The sequence below is a fragment of the Zingiber officinale genome, chromosome 4B, assembly GCF_018446385.1.
Source record: "Zingiber officinale cultivar Zhangliang chromosome 4B, Zo_v1.1, whole genome shotgun sequence".
In the NCBI taxonomy this organism is placed as follows: domain Eukaryota; kingdom Viridiplantae; phylum Streptophyta; class Magnoliopsida; order Zingiberales; family Zingiberaceae; genus Zingiber; species Zingiber officinale.
The window spans coordinates 105,097,780-105,114,064 of record NC_055993.1 but is presented as its reverse complement, the minus strand read 5'-3'; the positions used below and the strand labels follow the sequence as shown (position 1 = coordinate 105,114,064).

At 38.9% G+C, this 16,285-nt stretch overlaps 1 protein-coding gene across 1 annotated transcript; it reads left to right on the top strand.

The window, feature by feature from the left end:
* The first annotated feature begins 13,095 nt into the window (after positions 1-13,095).
* LOC121975879 (zinc finger protein JAGGED-like) lies at positions 13,096-16,041 on the top strand. Its single transcript, XM_042527789.1, has 2 exons — positions 13,096-13,483; positions 15,206-16,041. Exon 2 carries the CDS (start codon positions 15,211-15,213, stop codon positions 15,838-15,840), a length of 630 nt encoding a protein of 209 aa, XP_042383723.1. The 5' UTR covers positions 13,096-13,483; positions 15,206-15,210; the 3' UTR covers positions 15,841-16,041.
* The last annotated feature ends 244 nt before the right edge of the window (positions 16,042-16,285 follow it).

The window sequence follows — 16,285 nt, the reverse complement described above, 5'->3', positions numbered from 1 at the left end:
AGACCGTAGTGTCTTGATACTTTTACCAAGACGTTTCTCCACATCAGCATTGTACTCTTTGAACTTATCAAAGCACTCAGACTTACGGCGCATCAAGTAAATGCATCCGTATCTCGAATAATCGTCTATAAAAGAGACAAAGTATTCAAAACCACCTCTTGCCTGGATAGACATAGGACCACACAAATCAGAATGAACCAGTTCTAACACATCTTTGGCTCTATACCCCTTGGCCTTAAAAGGTCTCTTGGTCATTTTACCTTCCAAGCAAGATTCACAGGTTGGAAAGTTTTCCACCACTAATGAACCCAAGAGTCCATCAGCTATAAGCCTTTGAATTCTACTTAAGTTAATATGACCAAGCCTTAGATGCCAAAGATATGTTTGGTTCATCTCCGAAGGTTCCTTTCTTTTATTGGAATTAGAAGATGTGTTATTAATTTCCATTTGTTACTTTGTGGAAGAAATTGGATTTAAAGTATATAAATTGCCAACCAATGCACCAAAACAGATAATAGCTCTATTTCTCTTTATAACCACATTTTTATTGAAAGAAACAGAATATCCATCCAAATATAGTTTAGAAATTGAAATTAAATTCTTTCTGAAACTGGGTACATAAAGACAATTTCTTAAAACCAAACTTCTATTCCTATCAAAAGATAAGTAGACGTCTCCTACTGTAACAACCGCCACCTTAGTAGCATTGCCCATGTAGACGGTTATCTCTCCTTCGAATAGTCGTCGGGTTTCCTGGAACCCCTGCAAAGAGTTGCAGACATGATCAGTGGCTCCCGTATCTACACATCAGGTGCTGGTAGATAACACCGCTAAAACATGTTTCAACTACTAGAGCATGAGATATACCTTTATTGTTTTCTTTCCTACGAGGACAGTTTGCCTTCCAATGTCCTGACTACTTGCAAATGAAGCACTTGCCCTTCGGCTTCTTCATTCCAGCTTTTTGTCCTATACCTTGAGGTATATTCACCTTCTTTGCTGAAATAGCCTGTTTCTTCTTCTTCTTTCCTTTCGACTTAGAAGTAGAACTATTTTCAGCATAGTGAATCTAAGAATTATGACGAAATAGCCCTTCTGCTGCCTGAAGTTCTGTCAGCAGTTCCACCAATGAATACATCCTTTTATTCATATTATAGTTCAGGCGGAAATGCTCAAAACTTTTGGGTAGCATTTGGAGAATCATATCGATCTGGGTTTCCCCATCGATTTCTCCTCCAAGGATTTGTATTTCGTTTAAATAAGTCATCATCTTTAGGATATGATCTCTTACGGGAGTCCCTTCTATCATGGTTGTTGGGATCTCTTCGTACGGCTAGAGAGGGGGTGTGAATAGCCGACCCCAATCTTTCGCGTTTCTTCCTACGATTAGGTTAGTTGCAGCGGAAATACAAGGAAGAAACTAAGAAGAAGAAAGCAAACCTCAAACGCAAGGATGTAACGAGGTTCGGAGATGAACTCCTACTCCTCGGCGTGTCCGTGAGGTGGACGAGCCCTATCAATCCGTCGGTGGATGAGCCCCCGGAAAACCGGCTAATACAATATACTCCTTGTGGGTGGAGAAACCTCGCCACAAACGTTTGCAACAGCAGACTAGAATACAAGGAATACAAGTAGAAAGACAAGAACAATGTATAAACACTAACTCGCCTTCTCGTCGACTGCCTGTGAAGCAACAACTTCTCGGACAACAGCAGCAGCTGACCGTCGACTGGAAGCTCACACGAAGCTTACTGGGGAGAGCTCAACAAAGCTCAGATCGCAAGCAGCAGCAAGCTAGAAGCAGGAAGAAGTAGAAGAAGTAGTATCCCTGTAGAAGCTCTCAGCCCCTTTATACCTGCGAAGAAGAAACAGCGAAGAAACTAGCCGTTGCGTCGCAACGGCTAGAACCCTGATCGGTCTGTGGACCGATCAGGCAACATCCTGATCGGTCTGCAGACCAATCAGGGAAGAAGCCTATGCTTCTGTTCCGTCCCTGATCGGTCCATGGACCGATCAGGAAACCTCCTGATCGGTCTACGGACCGATCAGGCTTCTTTCTCCGCTGCCACTGATCTCCTTCTGATCGGTCTCCAGACCGATCAGATAACCATCAGTAGCATACTGATCGGTCACCAGACCGATCAGATGAGCCATGTATCATTGGATCGGTCCGCAGCCCGATCCAAACTTTTCAGCCCTAAACCTAAGGCTTCCACACCAACATCCGGTCAACCTTGACCTGTTGGTACATCATGCCTAGCATCCGGTCACTCCCTTGACCTGCTAGCACTCCCCGCTAAGTGTCCGGTCAATCCCTTTGACCCACTTAGACTTTTCAACACCAGAAGTCCGATCATCCCTGATCCATCTGGATTTTCCCTTGCCTGGTTTCACTCACCAGGACTTTCCAACTGCCTAACATCCCAGTTAGGACTTTCCTACTACCTAACATCCCAGTTAGGACTTTCCCACTGCCTGGTTTCACTCACCAGGACTTTCCACACTGCCTAACATCCCAGTTAGGACTTTCTCACTGCCTGGCTTCACTCACCAGGACTTTCCAACTGCCTAACATCCCAGTTAGGACTTTCCCACTGCCTGGCTTCACTCACCAGGACTTTCCAACTGCCTAACATCCCAGTTAGGACTTTCCCACTGCCTGGCTTCACTCACCAGGACTTTCCAACTGCCAAGTCTCCATACTTGGACTTTTCGCGTGCCAAGCTCCCTGCTTGGACTTTTCCCGAATCAGGTCAACCAGGTCAACCTTGACCTAAGGTTGCACCTACAATCTCCCGAACACCTATTCTTGTCAAACATCAAGAATACAACTCTCTTTTCGTCAAACATCGTCAAACATCAAAACACAACTCGAGTCAGGTCAACTCGAGTCAGGTCAACCAAGTCAACCTTGACCTAAGGTTGCACCAACAATCTCCCCCTTTTTGATGTTTGACAAAACCATAATTAAGTTAGGTTAACCCGATAACCTAACTTAGGTTTTCAATCATCTTCCAATGTCCAATGTTCTTTCCTTGAACATTCTCTGGACATTCTCCCCTTAGGTTAACCCGATAACCTAACTTGGGTTCTCCAATAATTCTCCCCCTTTTTGACATACATCAAAAGAATCTCATTCCTTCCTTGACATTCTCCTAGCTTAGGTTGATAACCCTTAATTTCCCCCATAATTCTCCAATGAACACTCTCCCCTTTTTGACACACATCAAAAAGAAAAAGGAGAGTATCAAGGTCAAGAGTTTCTTCCTAATGAAAATCTCATACCTTTCATTGAAACTCTTAATTTCCCCCTTGATACTAAACTCAACAATCAACTTAGTGATAATCCCATATCACTAATCCTCAAAAGTCTTAAGGAGTACAAACTCCCCCTAAAAGTCAACTCCTCTTGACAATTAGGTAAAACTCCCCCTAAAGGTCAACTCCCCCTTGACCATTGCACCAACAATGTCTTTGAGAGTTCTAAACCTTTAGAAATCCACAAAACCCAACTTCCAGCTGAAATTTCAGACCAACAGCTGAAAATCAGAAACTGGCACGCACTGATCGGTCCCCAGACCGATCAGAATCCCCCTGGATCGGTCCCCAGACCGATCCACGCTTCACTGATCGCACTGGATCGTCACTGATCGGTCACCAGACCGATCAGAACTTCCCTGGATCGGTCCGGTGACCGATCCACACTCTGAAATCAGAGATTTCTGATTTCCCTTCCCGGAAATTCAGAAACTCCTAATAAATTCCAGAAAATTCTAAAAATCGTAAAATTTTGAGGATACACTCCTCATACCATATACTATCACGGAAAAATAATTTTCTATGAAAATAGTTTCCATTTTTCAATCTTGATACAAAGTTCAAAAACTTTGAAATAGTTCAAGTTTAACTCAACTTTGTATCACAATGTTCAATGATGAATGCTATCACTAGGAAAGCTTCATCAAGGTTTTTCAAATCAATTTTAAAATGCTTTTAAAACCATTTGAATTTAGGACCATAATCTTAGGGCTAAATGTACATGACTTGTACACAAGCTTTCCTATGATCCTCCATTTCTTGAATTAGGCTCATCTAGGTACAAGAACTATGCACCTTGATCCTAACTCATGATCCTAATATCTCACACACATCTAAGGTGTATCAAACCACATCCATGTCAATTTTGATGTGAGATATGGGTTTAGGTATCTTAGACTAAGGTCTCATGCATTTTCTAAACACAACTTTGATCTCAATATCAAAATGTGTTTTTCATCCTTAAATCAATTCAATTGATTATTAATGCAAGAGATGATGACATGGCATAAAATGGTATCATAAATGAAAACATGTGCCAATGTCATGATGTCATGGCATAAAGTTTGAAACTTAAATAAACATGACATAAAAACTAGCCTAAGCATTATCATGACATTTCAAATGATCATAAATTAAATATGATGTCATGACATGGCATATGGCAAACAACCATGGTAAGTTAACACAAATAAAATACCTAGATTACCTATCTAAGTATCCTTAATCACTTAGCTAACTTAAATTCTAATCCTAGATTGCCCATATATCCCTAAGAGAAAACCAAAATCCCAATTATGGTATTTCTCTAGGTTTTCTTAAATTTTGCCAAATAAGATTAAAATCGATATTTTTCAAATATGGCACAATTTACTCTTCAAGGAGTAAACGATAATTCCTTTTCATTTTCAAAGGTTCACAAAACCTTGAAAATGCTCCTTGAGTGTCAATTTCCTCAAAGTTGGGTTAACTACCCTTCTTATTGGAGTTGACACTCTCTAACCCATCTATGGGGTAGAGAAAATGCTCCTAGGAACCCAATACCTATTAGAGCTCATTGGGTTCACTAAATATTCACTAGGGATAACTTCCCTAGCAACCCTCCTAATGACCCTCTTAGGCTTTAAAGCCTTGGTCATTTGGGTCTCATCAAGGTCAACTATAGGGGTGACTCCCCTTGTGACCTTGGTAATGGTCTTCCTAGCCTTAGGTTTTGTTCCATAATCGAATGGAACATTATGATAGGTGGGCTTGACCATTTGGGACTTAGGTTTGTGACCCAAACCCTTTTTGTCCTTGGACATTGGTTTTTGACCCTTAAACCCTAGAGATGACTTCTCCAAGTTTTTAAGAGCCTTTTCCAAAGTATCAAGTCTTGACCTCAAGACTTGATTCTCCTTCTCTAATACCTCAATTTTTGATTTGTCATTCTTCTTTGAGGCATTCCTAGGCATGTGTCTAGTTGATTTGGGGTTTCTACCTAGGTTTTCCTTAACCTTAGAAGTGTTAATCCTAGGGTTAGCATTCCTAGTAGTATCCCTATCTAGGTTGACATGTTTAGCACCTAAGCACATGTATTGATTTCTAGTGTTAACATGCTTATCATTATTGACTAATGCAATAAAATTACTAGCATGTATCCTACTAGACTTGCACGAATGAGCCTTAAAAGATACCTTAGGGTTTGCCTTAGCTCCCCCTATCGATGTGCCCGGTCTCTTGCCCTTGTGAGGTTGCCTCCCCCTCGGACAATGGCTCCTATAGTGTCCCCGTTGCTTGCATTGAAAGCACACCACGTGCTCCTTGCCTTTGCGTGTTGGGACTCCGGCTACCTTGCCGATGGAGTCTTCCTAACTCTCTTTGGACATTTGCTCTTGTAATGTCCATACTCCCTACACTCAAAGCATAATATATGTAATTTATTTGAAACTAAAATGCTTGAGTTACCTAGGGTTTGGGATGGATGACTCTCTCCTTCATCCCTTCCGGAGGTAGAATCTTCTTCTTGCTCCGATCTTGAACAAGAGGAACTCTCCTCCTCTTCTTCCTTGGATGTTGAGTAGCCCTCAACTCCCAATTCGCTCCCTCCATGATGTGAGCTACTTGGCTCACTAGGCTCCTCTTCATGGCTTGAAGTGGAGCTCTCCTCATGGTACTTGGCCAAGTTATCCCATAATTCCTTGGCATTGTTGTAACCTATCTTACACAAGATGTTAGTAGGCAATGAAAATTCAATTATTCTCGTTACCTCTTCGTTGATTTCGGATTTGTGAATTTGTTCTCTTGTCCACTCCTCCTTCTCAAGTGGTTTTCCTTCCTTATCCACCGGAGGAGTAAAACCTTCTTGTACACAAAACCAATTCATTATGTTAGTCATAAGAAAGTACTTCATCCTTACCTTCCAATACGCGAAGTCGCCGCATTCGTAGAAGGGTGGAATGGTGATGTCTTCTCCATAGAGATCCATCTCTAGCCCGTGCTCCCCCGGGTGTTGATCCGTCGAAGAGCGGCCTCGCTCTGATACCACTTGTTGGGATCTCTTCGTACGGCTAGAGAGGGGGTGTGAATAGCCGACCCCAATCTTTCGCGTTTCTTCCTACGATTAGGTTAGTTGCAGCGGAAATACAAGGAAGAAACTAAGAAGAAGAAAGCAAACCTCAAACGCAAGGATGTAACGAGGTTCGGAGATGAACTCCTACTCCTCGGCGTGTCCGTGAGGTGGACGAGCCCTATCAATCCGTCGGTGGATGAGCCCCCGGAAAACCGGCTAATACAATATACTCCTTGTGGGTGGAGAAACCTCGCCACAAACGTTTGCAACAGCAGACTAGAATACAAGGAATACAAGTAGAAAGACAAGAACAATGTATAAACACTAACTCGCCTTCTCGTCGACTGCCTGTGAAGCAACTCACCCGAAGCTTCAAGAAGGAGCTCACACGAAGCTCAGTAAGCTGAGAGCTCAACAAAGCTCGATCGCAAGCAGCAAAGCTAGAAGAAGAAGTAGAAGATCTCTTATTGAAGCATGTGAAGCCATCTGAAGATCTCATTTGTCCAGCTGGATCAGATAGCTGCTGGAGAAGACCGAGGAGGATGAAAGATGAGTCTCTTGTCCGCACAATTTTCTTCAGCTTTGCTCTCGTCTAGAAATGAATTCATTTCATGATCAAGGAACTCTGATCATGGAGATCCTCTTCTCTTCCATCGATCTCCCTTGTGCTTTTAGATTGATATTATAATCGAGCGTACTTCTTTGCCGATGACAGATAGGTTAATTTTTAGATTGGATCGGTCGGATTCCATTTGATTCCTAAACCTAAGGCTTCCACACCAACATCCGGTCAACCTCGACTGTTGGTACATCATGCCTAGCATCCGGTCACTCCCTTGACCTGCTAGCACTCCCCGCTAAGTGTCCGGTCAATCCCTTTGACCCACTTAGACTTTTCAACACCAGAAGTCCGATCATCCCTGATCCATCTGGATTTTCCCTTGCCTGGTTTCACTCACTAGGACTTTCCAACTGCCTAACATCCCAGTTAGGACTTTCCTACTGCCTAACATCCCAGTTAGGACTTTCCCACTGCCTGGTTTCACTCACCAGGACTTTCCACACTGCCTAACATCCCAGTTAGGACTTTCTCACTGCCTGGCTTCACTCACCAGGACTTTCCAACTGCCTAACATCCCAGTTAGGACTTTCCCATTGCCTGGCTTCACTCACCAGGACTTTCCAACTGCCTAACATCCCAGTTAGGACTTTCCCACTGCCTGGCTTCACTCACCAGGACTTTCCAACTGCCAAGTCTCCATACTTGGACTTTTCGCGTGCCAAGCTCCCTGCTTGGACTTTTCCCGAATCAGGTCAACCAGGTCAACCTTGACCTAAGGTTGCACCTACAATCTCCCGAACACCTATTCTTGTCAAACATCAAGAATACAACTCTCTTTTCGTCAAACATCGTCAAACATCAAAACACAACTCGAGTCAGGTCAACTCGAGTCAGGTCAACCAAGTCAACCTTGACCTAAGGTTGCACCAACAATGGTGGCTGTCATTATCTTTCTCATAGCTTCTTGCCTAGCGGCCCGATCCTGGTGACCAAAGAGATCCTTGAGATTGTTCATTATATCATAAGCTGTTGTTAAATCCTGATGCTGATGTTGCATCGAGCTTCCTTTTTCCGCTGCGCTTCTGGTCCTCCAATAGTAACACGCCTTACAAGGATACGATCCGCAACAAAAATAGAATTTTACATATATCGATCCTATATTTCACAAAGGAATGTACATGTAATCTAGATCGAAACAAAAATATAAAATCCTAAAACTAATACAGCTCCTGCTGTATTTAATATATACAATCATGCACACACAAAAATGCCCTTGACATGTCCAAGGGTCCAATCACACACAATATCTATAAGCCATAATAGTTGGAGCCTGCAACCACAGAGTTAGTACATCCTACTATTACCCTGCCTAAATTATGTATGATATGTGCATAATTAAATTGGAAACCAAACACACAGAGGTAGACCTTAGCTCTGATACCAATTGTTGGTTGGTCCTAGGAAGATCATATCGGCTCCACTGTACAAAAAATTTGTACAAGTGTCGAACCTTTCCTAAACAACCTATTGTGTTCTTTAGAAATTAAATTAGGAATCGTAAACGGAACTTAACATTATTGATTCCAAATTTAACTTATCTGTTCTTAATAGTTTAGATTTGGATCACAAACGATGCTTAACATTATTAATCCAAATCCACCTATGTTATAAATTTAATTAAATATTAATTTCCAAAATTGGCTTCCAAGACTGCATGGCGAGGCACTAGTCCTTCTTGGGTATGAGATCATCCACCACCGCCTAGACAAAGCCTTTTAAGGAAAGCTAATATTTAATTTTCTTATATAACTCTAGGTTTAACCAAAAAGAACAATCGAATTACAAATTCAAAAAAAAAAAAAAACACAAACTCGAATCACAAATTTGAAACTCTAGAATCATATACCTCTTGTGTTTGGAATTCATACAAAGAAAAAACTAGCATGATGCGGAAAACAATTACTAGTTATACCTTTTCTTTGTATGCTAATAACCTCGAGATCTTCTGCCGTATTCCTCGCCTCCTCTTGGACGTCGTGTGGGTGACGATCCTCCAAGATGAACACCACCCAAAAGCTCCTTCCTCCTTCTCTAAAATCCGGCCACCACCACCACAAAGAAATAAAAGAGAGCAGGGGGAAAGGCAAGGGGAGAGGGTTGGCCACAAGAGGGAGCATAAGCAAGCGAATAAGAATTGATCTCATGAGGCCTCTCCTCCCCTTCTTTTATAATACCTGCCCAAGGCATACAAGGAAAGAATTTTACAAAAAAAAATTAAAATCTTCCTCTTGTTTTTTCCTTTCCTCCTTTTAAATTCCTTTTTCTCCTCTTTGATTGATTTAATTGATTGGTCGGCCCCTTGCTTGGGCACCAAGCAAGGGTGGCCGGCCCTAAGAGGAAGGAAATAAAAATCTTGTAAAAATTTTATAAGTAAAGAAGGAAAACTCTTATAAAATTTTACAAGCTCTCTTTTAATCTCCTAATGTGGATGTTTTAAAAAGGAAAGTTTTCTTTATTTTAAAACAAGTTTTAAAATTTAAAACTTCTCATTTAAAATTTCATTTTTTAACATTGTGACAAAAAAGGAAAGTTTCAAATTTAAAACTCCCTTTTTAAAACCATGAGGATGGTTAAAAAAGGAAAGTTTTAAAATTTTTAAATTTTCTTTTAAACCATGTGGCCTAATTCAAATAAGGAAAGTTTTATAATTTTAAATCTCTCTTTTAAAACTTGTAGATATCTACAAAGAGAAGATTTTAAAAATTCAAAACACCCCTCATAATTTGAATTATGTGGTCGGCCCCTTCAAAATTAATTGTGGCTGGCCCCCTTAGAGAGAGTAGTGGCCGACCCTTGGCTTGGTCACCAAGCCTTGGGCCGATCCTCTCTTGGACATCAAGATGGGCTTTTCATGGGTGGATATGAGGTATTAATGAGGCTACGACAGAGACATAGAGGAGAAATTGGTTTTGGCCTCCCGACGAGTTTGAGTATCCCGTGTTCGCCCCGAACACACAACTCAAGTTCATCAATAATAACTCATTCCACTAGAGAGCTATTATTGCACTACCGCACTAATCCCAAATTACATTATGGGCTCCTTATCATGAGTGTGTTAGTGTCCCTGTGTTTAAGATATCGAATGCCCATTAATTTAATTGAGTTACTGACAACTCATTTTAATTAATATCTTAGTCCAAGAGTAGTACCACTAAACTTTATCGCCATGTCGGACTAAGCCCACCTGCAGGATTTAACATGACAATCCTTATGAGCTCCTCTTAGGGGCATTCTCAACCTAAATTACTAGGACACAGTTTCCTTCTTTAATCAACAACACACATTATAAGTAATATCATTTCCCAACTTATCGGACCTTTTGATTTATCGAACTAAATCTCACCCTTTGATAAGTCAAAGAAATAAATATTAAATATATGTTCTTGTCATTATATTAAATCTCACCCTTTGATAGTCAATACAGTATTTTTGACGATAGCCTTTCACTACCAATCTCACTTTGTAGGTAATGAAATTACTATCCATATCAATTTTTTTCTTGAAAATCCACTTGCACCTAATAGGTGTAATACCTTCGGGTGGGTCTATCAAGTTCTAAACTTTGTTTTAATACATCGAATCCATTTTTGATTTCATGGCTTCTAACCATGAGTCCCTTTTTGAACTATTCATAACTTCTTTATAATTAGTAGACTCCTCATTTTTAATGAGTAATACATATTTTAATTCACTAATGAAAAATCCATACCTCTTGAAAATTAGACATATCCTACTAGATCTACGAAGAGGTGGTGTAACAATAGGTTCATCCATTACCTCATCCTCATGAGTAATTGGTTGTGGTTCTTGATTAGATATCTCTTCAGTGTCTATTAAAGTCTCTTGAACTATCTTAAATTTTAACCTCACTTTCACTATTTTCCTGTAAAGAAATTTGTTCTCCAAAAATACAACATGCCATAAAATAAACACCTTTTGTTCTAAGGGATGATATAATTGATAACCCCTTATTTTCTTAGGGTAACCAATAAATAAATACTTATCAGACTTATCATCTAGTCTATCTGACATGGTCCTTATCACATAAGCAGGGCAATATCATATATTCAAATAAGATATATAAGGTTTATTACGAGTTCATATCTCATATAGAGTAGTAGAGATTACCTTAGTCAAGACTCTATTTAGCAAGTAAACAACTATCTCGAGTATGTAAGCCCAAAAGAATTTGGAAAGATTTCAATGATTCATCATCGACCTAACTACGTCCAACAAGATTCAGTTTTTCTTCTTAGACATACATTTTATTGTAGTGTGTAAGGCAGAGTCCATTGAAACAATATACCATTGTCTCTAAGATAAACCTGAAACTTTTGGCTTAACTATTTACCAACTCAATCTTATCGAAGTATTTTAATACTCTTGCCTAATTATTTCTCTACTTCATGTCTATATTTTTAAAACTTTTTAAAGGCCTCAGACTTGTATCTTAAGAAATACACTTACCCAAATCATGAGGGATCATCGATGAAGGTAATGAAGTAACTATAACCTTCACGTGCACGAGTTGACATAGGTCCACATACATCAGTATGTATGAGGGTTAATACATCATTCTCTCGTTCGCCTTTTTCCCTTAAAAGGTAATTTAGTTATCTTGCCTTGCAAGCATAAAGCACATGTATCAAATGAATCCAATTCAAATGATTTACAAATTTTACATTTATATAATTTAGACATGCGTTTCTTTCTTATATGACCAATGTCACATGTAGGAAGTTAACTGATCGTCTCGTTTAACACGTTTGTTACTTGTTTCAATATTGAATATATCGTTGGATATATCTAGTACGTAGATACCATTGCATAACATTCCGGTCGCGTAAAGAACACCATTAAAAATTATGTAACAACAATTGTTGTTAAAAGTTAAATGAAAATTTTTTCTATTTAAGCAAGAAATAGAAATAATGTTCTTTATTAACAAAGGAACATAATAATAATTATCCAAATCCAAAACTAGTCTACTAGGGAGTTTCAACAAATACATTCCTATGGTTGTGGTTGTAACTTTTGCTCCATTGTCAACTCGCAAATTTGAATCTTCCTTGACATATATATGAGGTATATCCGGTATCTAATACCCAAGTGCTTGAAGAAGTAGTATGACATTCAATAATAAAAATACCTAAAGGAGATGGGGTATCAGATGCATTTCTCTTCTTCATGGACTCAAGATAAATCTTGCAGTTTCTTCTCCAATGAACCATTTTAATACCATAATGGTAAGATGAGCCCTTTGGAGCAGCTTCTTCTTTCTTGCCCTGAGAATAATTCTTAGGTTTCGAAACTAATCCAAGAAGTTCAACCCGGTCTGTTTCTTTATTTCCAAAATTGAACGTAAATTCAAAGAAAATATTCTGATTCTATTATCTTAGAAATACAAAATTGAGCATATAAGAGAGTTGAATTAAGTGTGTAATGCAAACAACTCACATACACAAAAGAAATTCTCACTTGCTTATCGAATTCAGGAACCCTTACTTTGAATTCGAGATATGGTAGTTTTCTCCAAGTAGATTGATATCCATTATAAATAAAAATAATCTTGAAGAGAGTTCAATAAATCATTCTTACTTCTAATGGTAGGTATCGTCTATATCAATTATATATAACATATACATAATTATCATATTATACTACCAACTGATTGATAGTTGTACAAATATCAAATTGATATATATATATATATATCATTCAACATCATCCAATCTATATTAATTTTAGAGAAGTACAATAAATTAATATTTTAAGTTAAAATTGACTCATTAATTATTACATGATATCACACTGATTTAAATATATTTAATTGCCTTTTGAATTTTGGATGTAGATAAGTTGTGTTTCAAATTTATTGGCTAGCCAAAACAACAAAGAGAATTAAAAATTTATTAGGCCAATGTTTTTAAATGCTCTGTAATATTTCATATTTTTTTAAAATGTTCTTAAGACTCTGTTAATAAAATATTTTTAAAGTTTCAACCCACAGTTAACGATATTAATAATCAGAGGTGAAATGGCAAGAGTTAAAAATAATAATAATAATTTAGGGGTATTGTGACTGAAGCGATAAAAATTTGGGGTCAATGTGTAAATTTCCGGATCCAAATTCCGATATGCTTGGCCCGGTGCCCTTGCCCTCGTCGACGATTGGGGCTCGCCGATCTCCGAGGCCGTGCACGATGCCGGCGCTAGCGACCCCACTGGGGTACGTGCAATCGAGGAGGACGGAGACGTCAGCGAGGAAGCCGTGGCGACAGAAGGCGTGGAAGAGTCTTAAAATCAAGTAGCAGATCGGAGTTTGCCGGAGCGGCGAAACCTTAAAAACGTTCTACTAAGTCTGCGTACCATCCGGATACGACAGTTGATGCTTCCATTCCCCACTGGTTCTACAACTCGTCTCTTCCGGTTGGTTTGAGCTTCCCATATGTGGAAGATCTTCTTCCCCAAGAAAGAAGCCCAATGACACTCAGGTAAATTTAATTTTTCAAGGAAAAAAAAAATGTGAAAGAACTATCTGATTAAATCTCAATTCAACTGCAACATTGCACTACTGTGTTTCATCACCTTTGGCAATGATTTTGATCTTCCAAGACAATGTCTGGAATTTATGTTCATTAAACATCATCTTGTGAGTACCTTGATACTCTTCACTTTGTCGATCGGGTAACATTCATTCAAGTTCATGTATATGGGTGTGAATTAAGCTAGATGTAGTGTTAGCACAATATGGTGTCAAAACCATAACATTTTGGCTGGCACAGGATTGGCACAGGACTGGCACAGGACAGGATGATACTCTAAATCTCGTGCGAGATAATACCGGTTTATTCGGTCAAGAAACACACTTCGACACTTTGGTAAACGTCGACACAATAACTTTTTGGTCGGGAACTAAAATATGGCACGGAATGATACTTCAAATCTCGTAAGAGATAATACCAATTTATTTGGTCGCGGAATGCACTTCAATTCTTGCTGAATACTGGCACAAACCGTTGGCCGGGAACTGAAATCCTGGCACGGAATTACCTAGACAAGAATAGTTCGAATTGATGGCTCCTACTTATTTTTCTCCTTAATCTCGGGTTGGGAAGCCTTAACCTACCTTCATTTCTTATTTTACGCACTTAGTAAACTAAAGGAAATTTTGGTTTCTTTCATTATCTTCATGCCAATTTTGCAAACATATATTATGCCAAGTATTTACTCTCACTGATCAATTTTTCTTCTTTAGCAAGGCGGCTTCGAACTTTTTTTTTTAAAAAAAAATCTGTTGGCAGTATCGAAGTTTCATTCATGACTAGCCTTATTGGATTTCGCTTATTGTTTCCTTTAAATGATGTCCAGAAGAGCATCCCAATTTAATTTCTTGGATTTATGTCATGAGAGTAAGCATGTGTCACTTGACATAATTAGAAACAATGTTCTGTAAGTTGCCTGGAACAAACAATTCAATACTTGTCACAATTGGATTTGTTTTGTTTTCATAATTGTACAAAATAGATAGATATTAAGTTAATGTGGACTCTGTTGAATCGTTGCTTCCAGATGGTCAGTAAAAAAATTTTTAAGTTTGAAAAATTATTGCAGCTCATCGTCTACAGATTGCTTCTATAATATCAAGAACTGACAACTGGAGAACTCATATTTCTCTTTGATGGTAATTTTTCTTGACTATAATGATCACACTTGTTTCTATTTCATATGAGGGGATGGGTTTATTGTTTAAGGAAAGAGAGAATGCCTTAATTCATTACTCCCATAGTCCCATTATGTTTAAAGGACTTTTCTGTCTGGCTGAATCTTTGATAACCGAGACTTCTTTTCGAGAGTTTTGATTCAGTAAATTCTTCCCTTTAAGAACAGGCTTCCATTTCGAGCTTTTTCCTTATGTCCAAAATAGTATAAGAAGAGGCCAATTCTCAAGCACATCTCACTCGTGCATCTTCTTCACACCAGAAGCAGTACATCCTGTGTGCTCTTATCCTTCGTGTAGGTTAGGTTATCGAATGAAGATGCTATTTGTCTTTGTTTTCAATGTTTTTCTATTAGAGATTTTTTTTTTCTATGAGATTGTTTGAATTCATTATGCTATTTTCATATCAAGTTTTCACTTCCTAGTAGATCAATGTTTACTTTGGATAATCTCCTTATTAACCTTCATATGGAAAACTTTAAATTTTTTTTGCTAGATCAAATGGCTAATGAAGAAGCAAGGAATGAAGTTTTAGAGTCAGTAGAGAACAAACCGGAGGACAGACCGGAGAGAAAGGCGACATTCAAATGCCAATATTGTGATCGCATCTTCACAAGCTCGCAAGCATTGGGTGGCCACCAAAATGGCCATCGAAGGGAACGAGATGCCGCCAAGATAGCTGAACATGAAGCTGAGATATACGGCATGCATTCCCCACTCCTTCCCATGTTTTCACCCCAAACTTTTCTTCGTGTAACTCCATCATCCACACACGCTATTAGAAGCCATTTCCGTCCATGGATCTACCCTCCTTATTACCCAACACCTCAACATTCTTATCATTTTCCTTCGAGGACCGAGCCACGGTATTCTCTGCCGCAATTTTCCTCGGTTTCTCCTTATGACCATCATTTGGCAAGAGAAGAGCAATTGAGGTTTGTAAACTGGCAAAGGAAATATACTGGGAGTTATGCTGGTCCCTCCGGGGCTATGAAAGAATCAAATACCGAACAACTTATGGTGCCATCGCCCCAACTGATGGTGCCATCGCCCCCTGCAAGCTCAAGCCTCACATTCCAGCATGACAATGATGAGTTCAAGGGCGAGATCGACCTTAACCTTCATCTTTGAATGGTCAACTAAAGGTGACTTTTGCTGAAGAACCACGAATTGTTCAACATGAACTCAGGAACATGTTAGTCTCATTTTTTTTAGTGGTTATTTGATCATTGTTATAGATGTTGCGGATTGAAAGAGCTTAAAGTTCTATCGTATACGAGTTGCACAACAAGTTACGATGGATCTTAATTTTGTAATGTTTTTTTTCACTATAATTTTGAGTTAAAATTATTTGTTCTCAGACAATATTTACTACTTGATTCATATGGTGCACAATATGATTTTAAATCACACTGCAGGGTAGATATTGCTACCATAGGCAAGAGATTGAATCTTGACAAAGCCGCACATATCATACAGGCTGTAACGGTCAAAACATATTATTCTAATAAATTACTATACTATGCATCAAAACATTAACACATGTCAAAATAGTATCATTTCAGCTACAGATCAG

Coding starts and splice junctions, on each gene's coding strand:
- LOC121975879 (XM_042527789.1), top strand. CDS start 15,211: ATGGCTAATGAAGAAGCAAGGAATGAAGTTTTAGAGTCAGTAGAGAAC.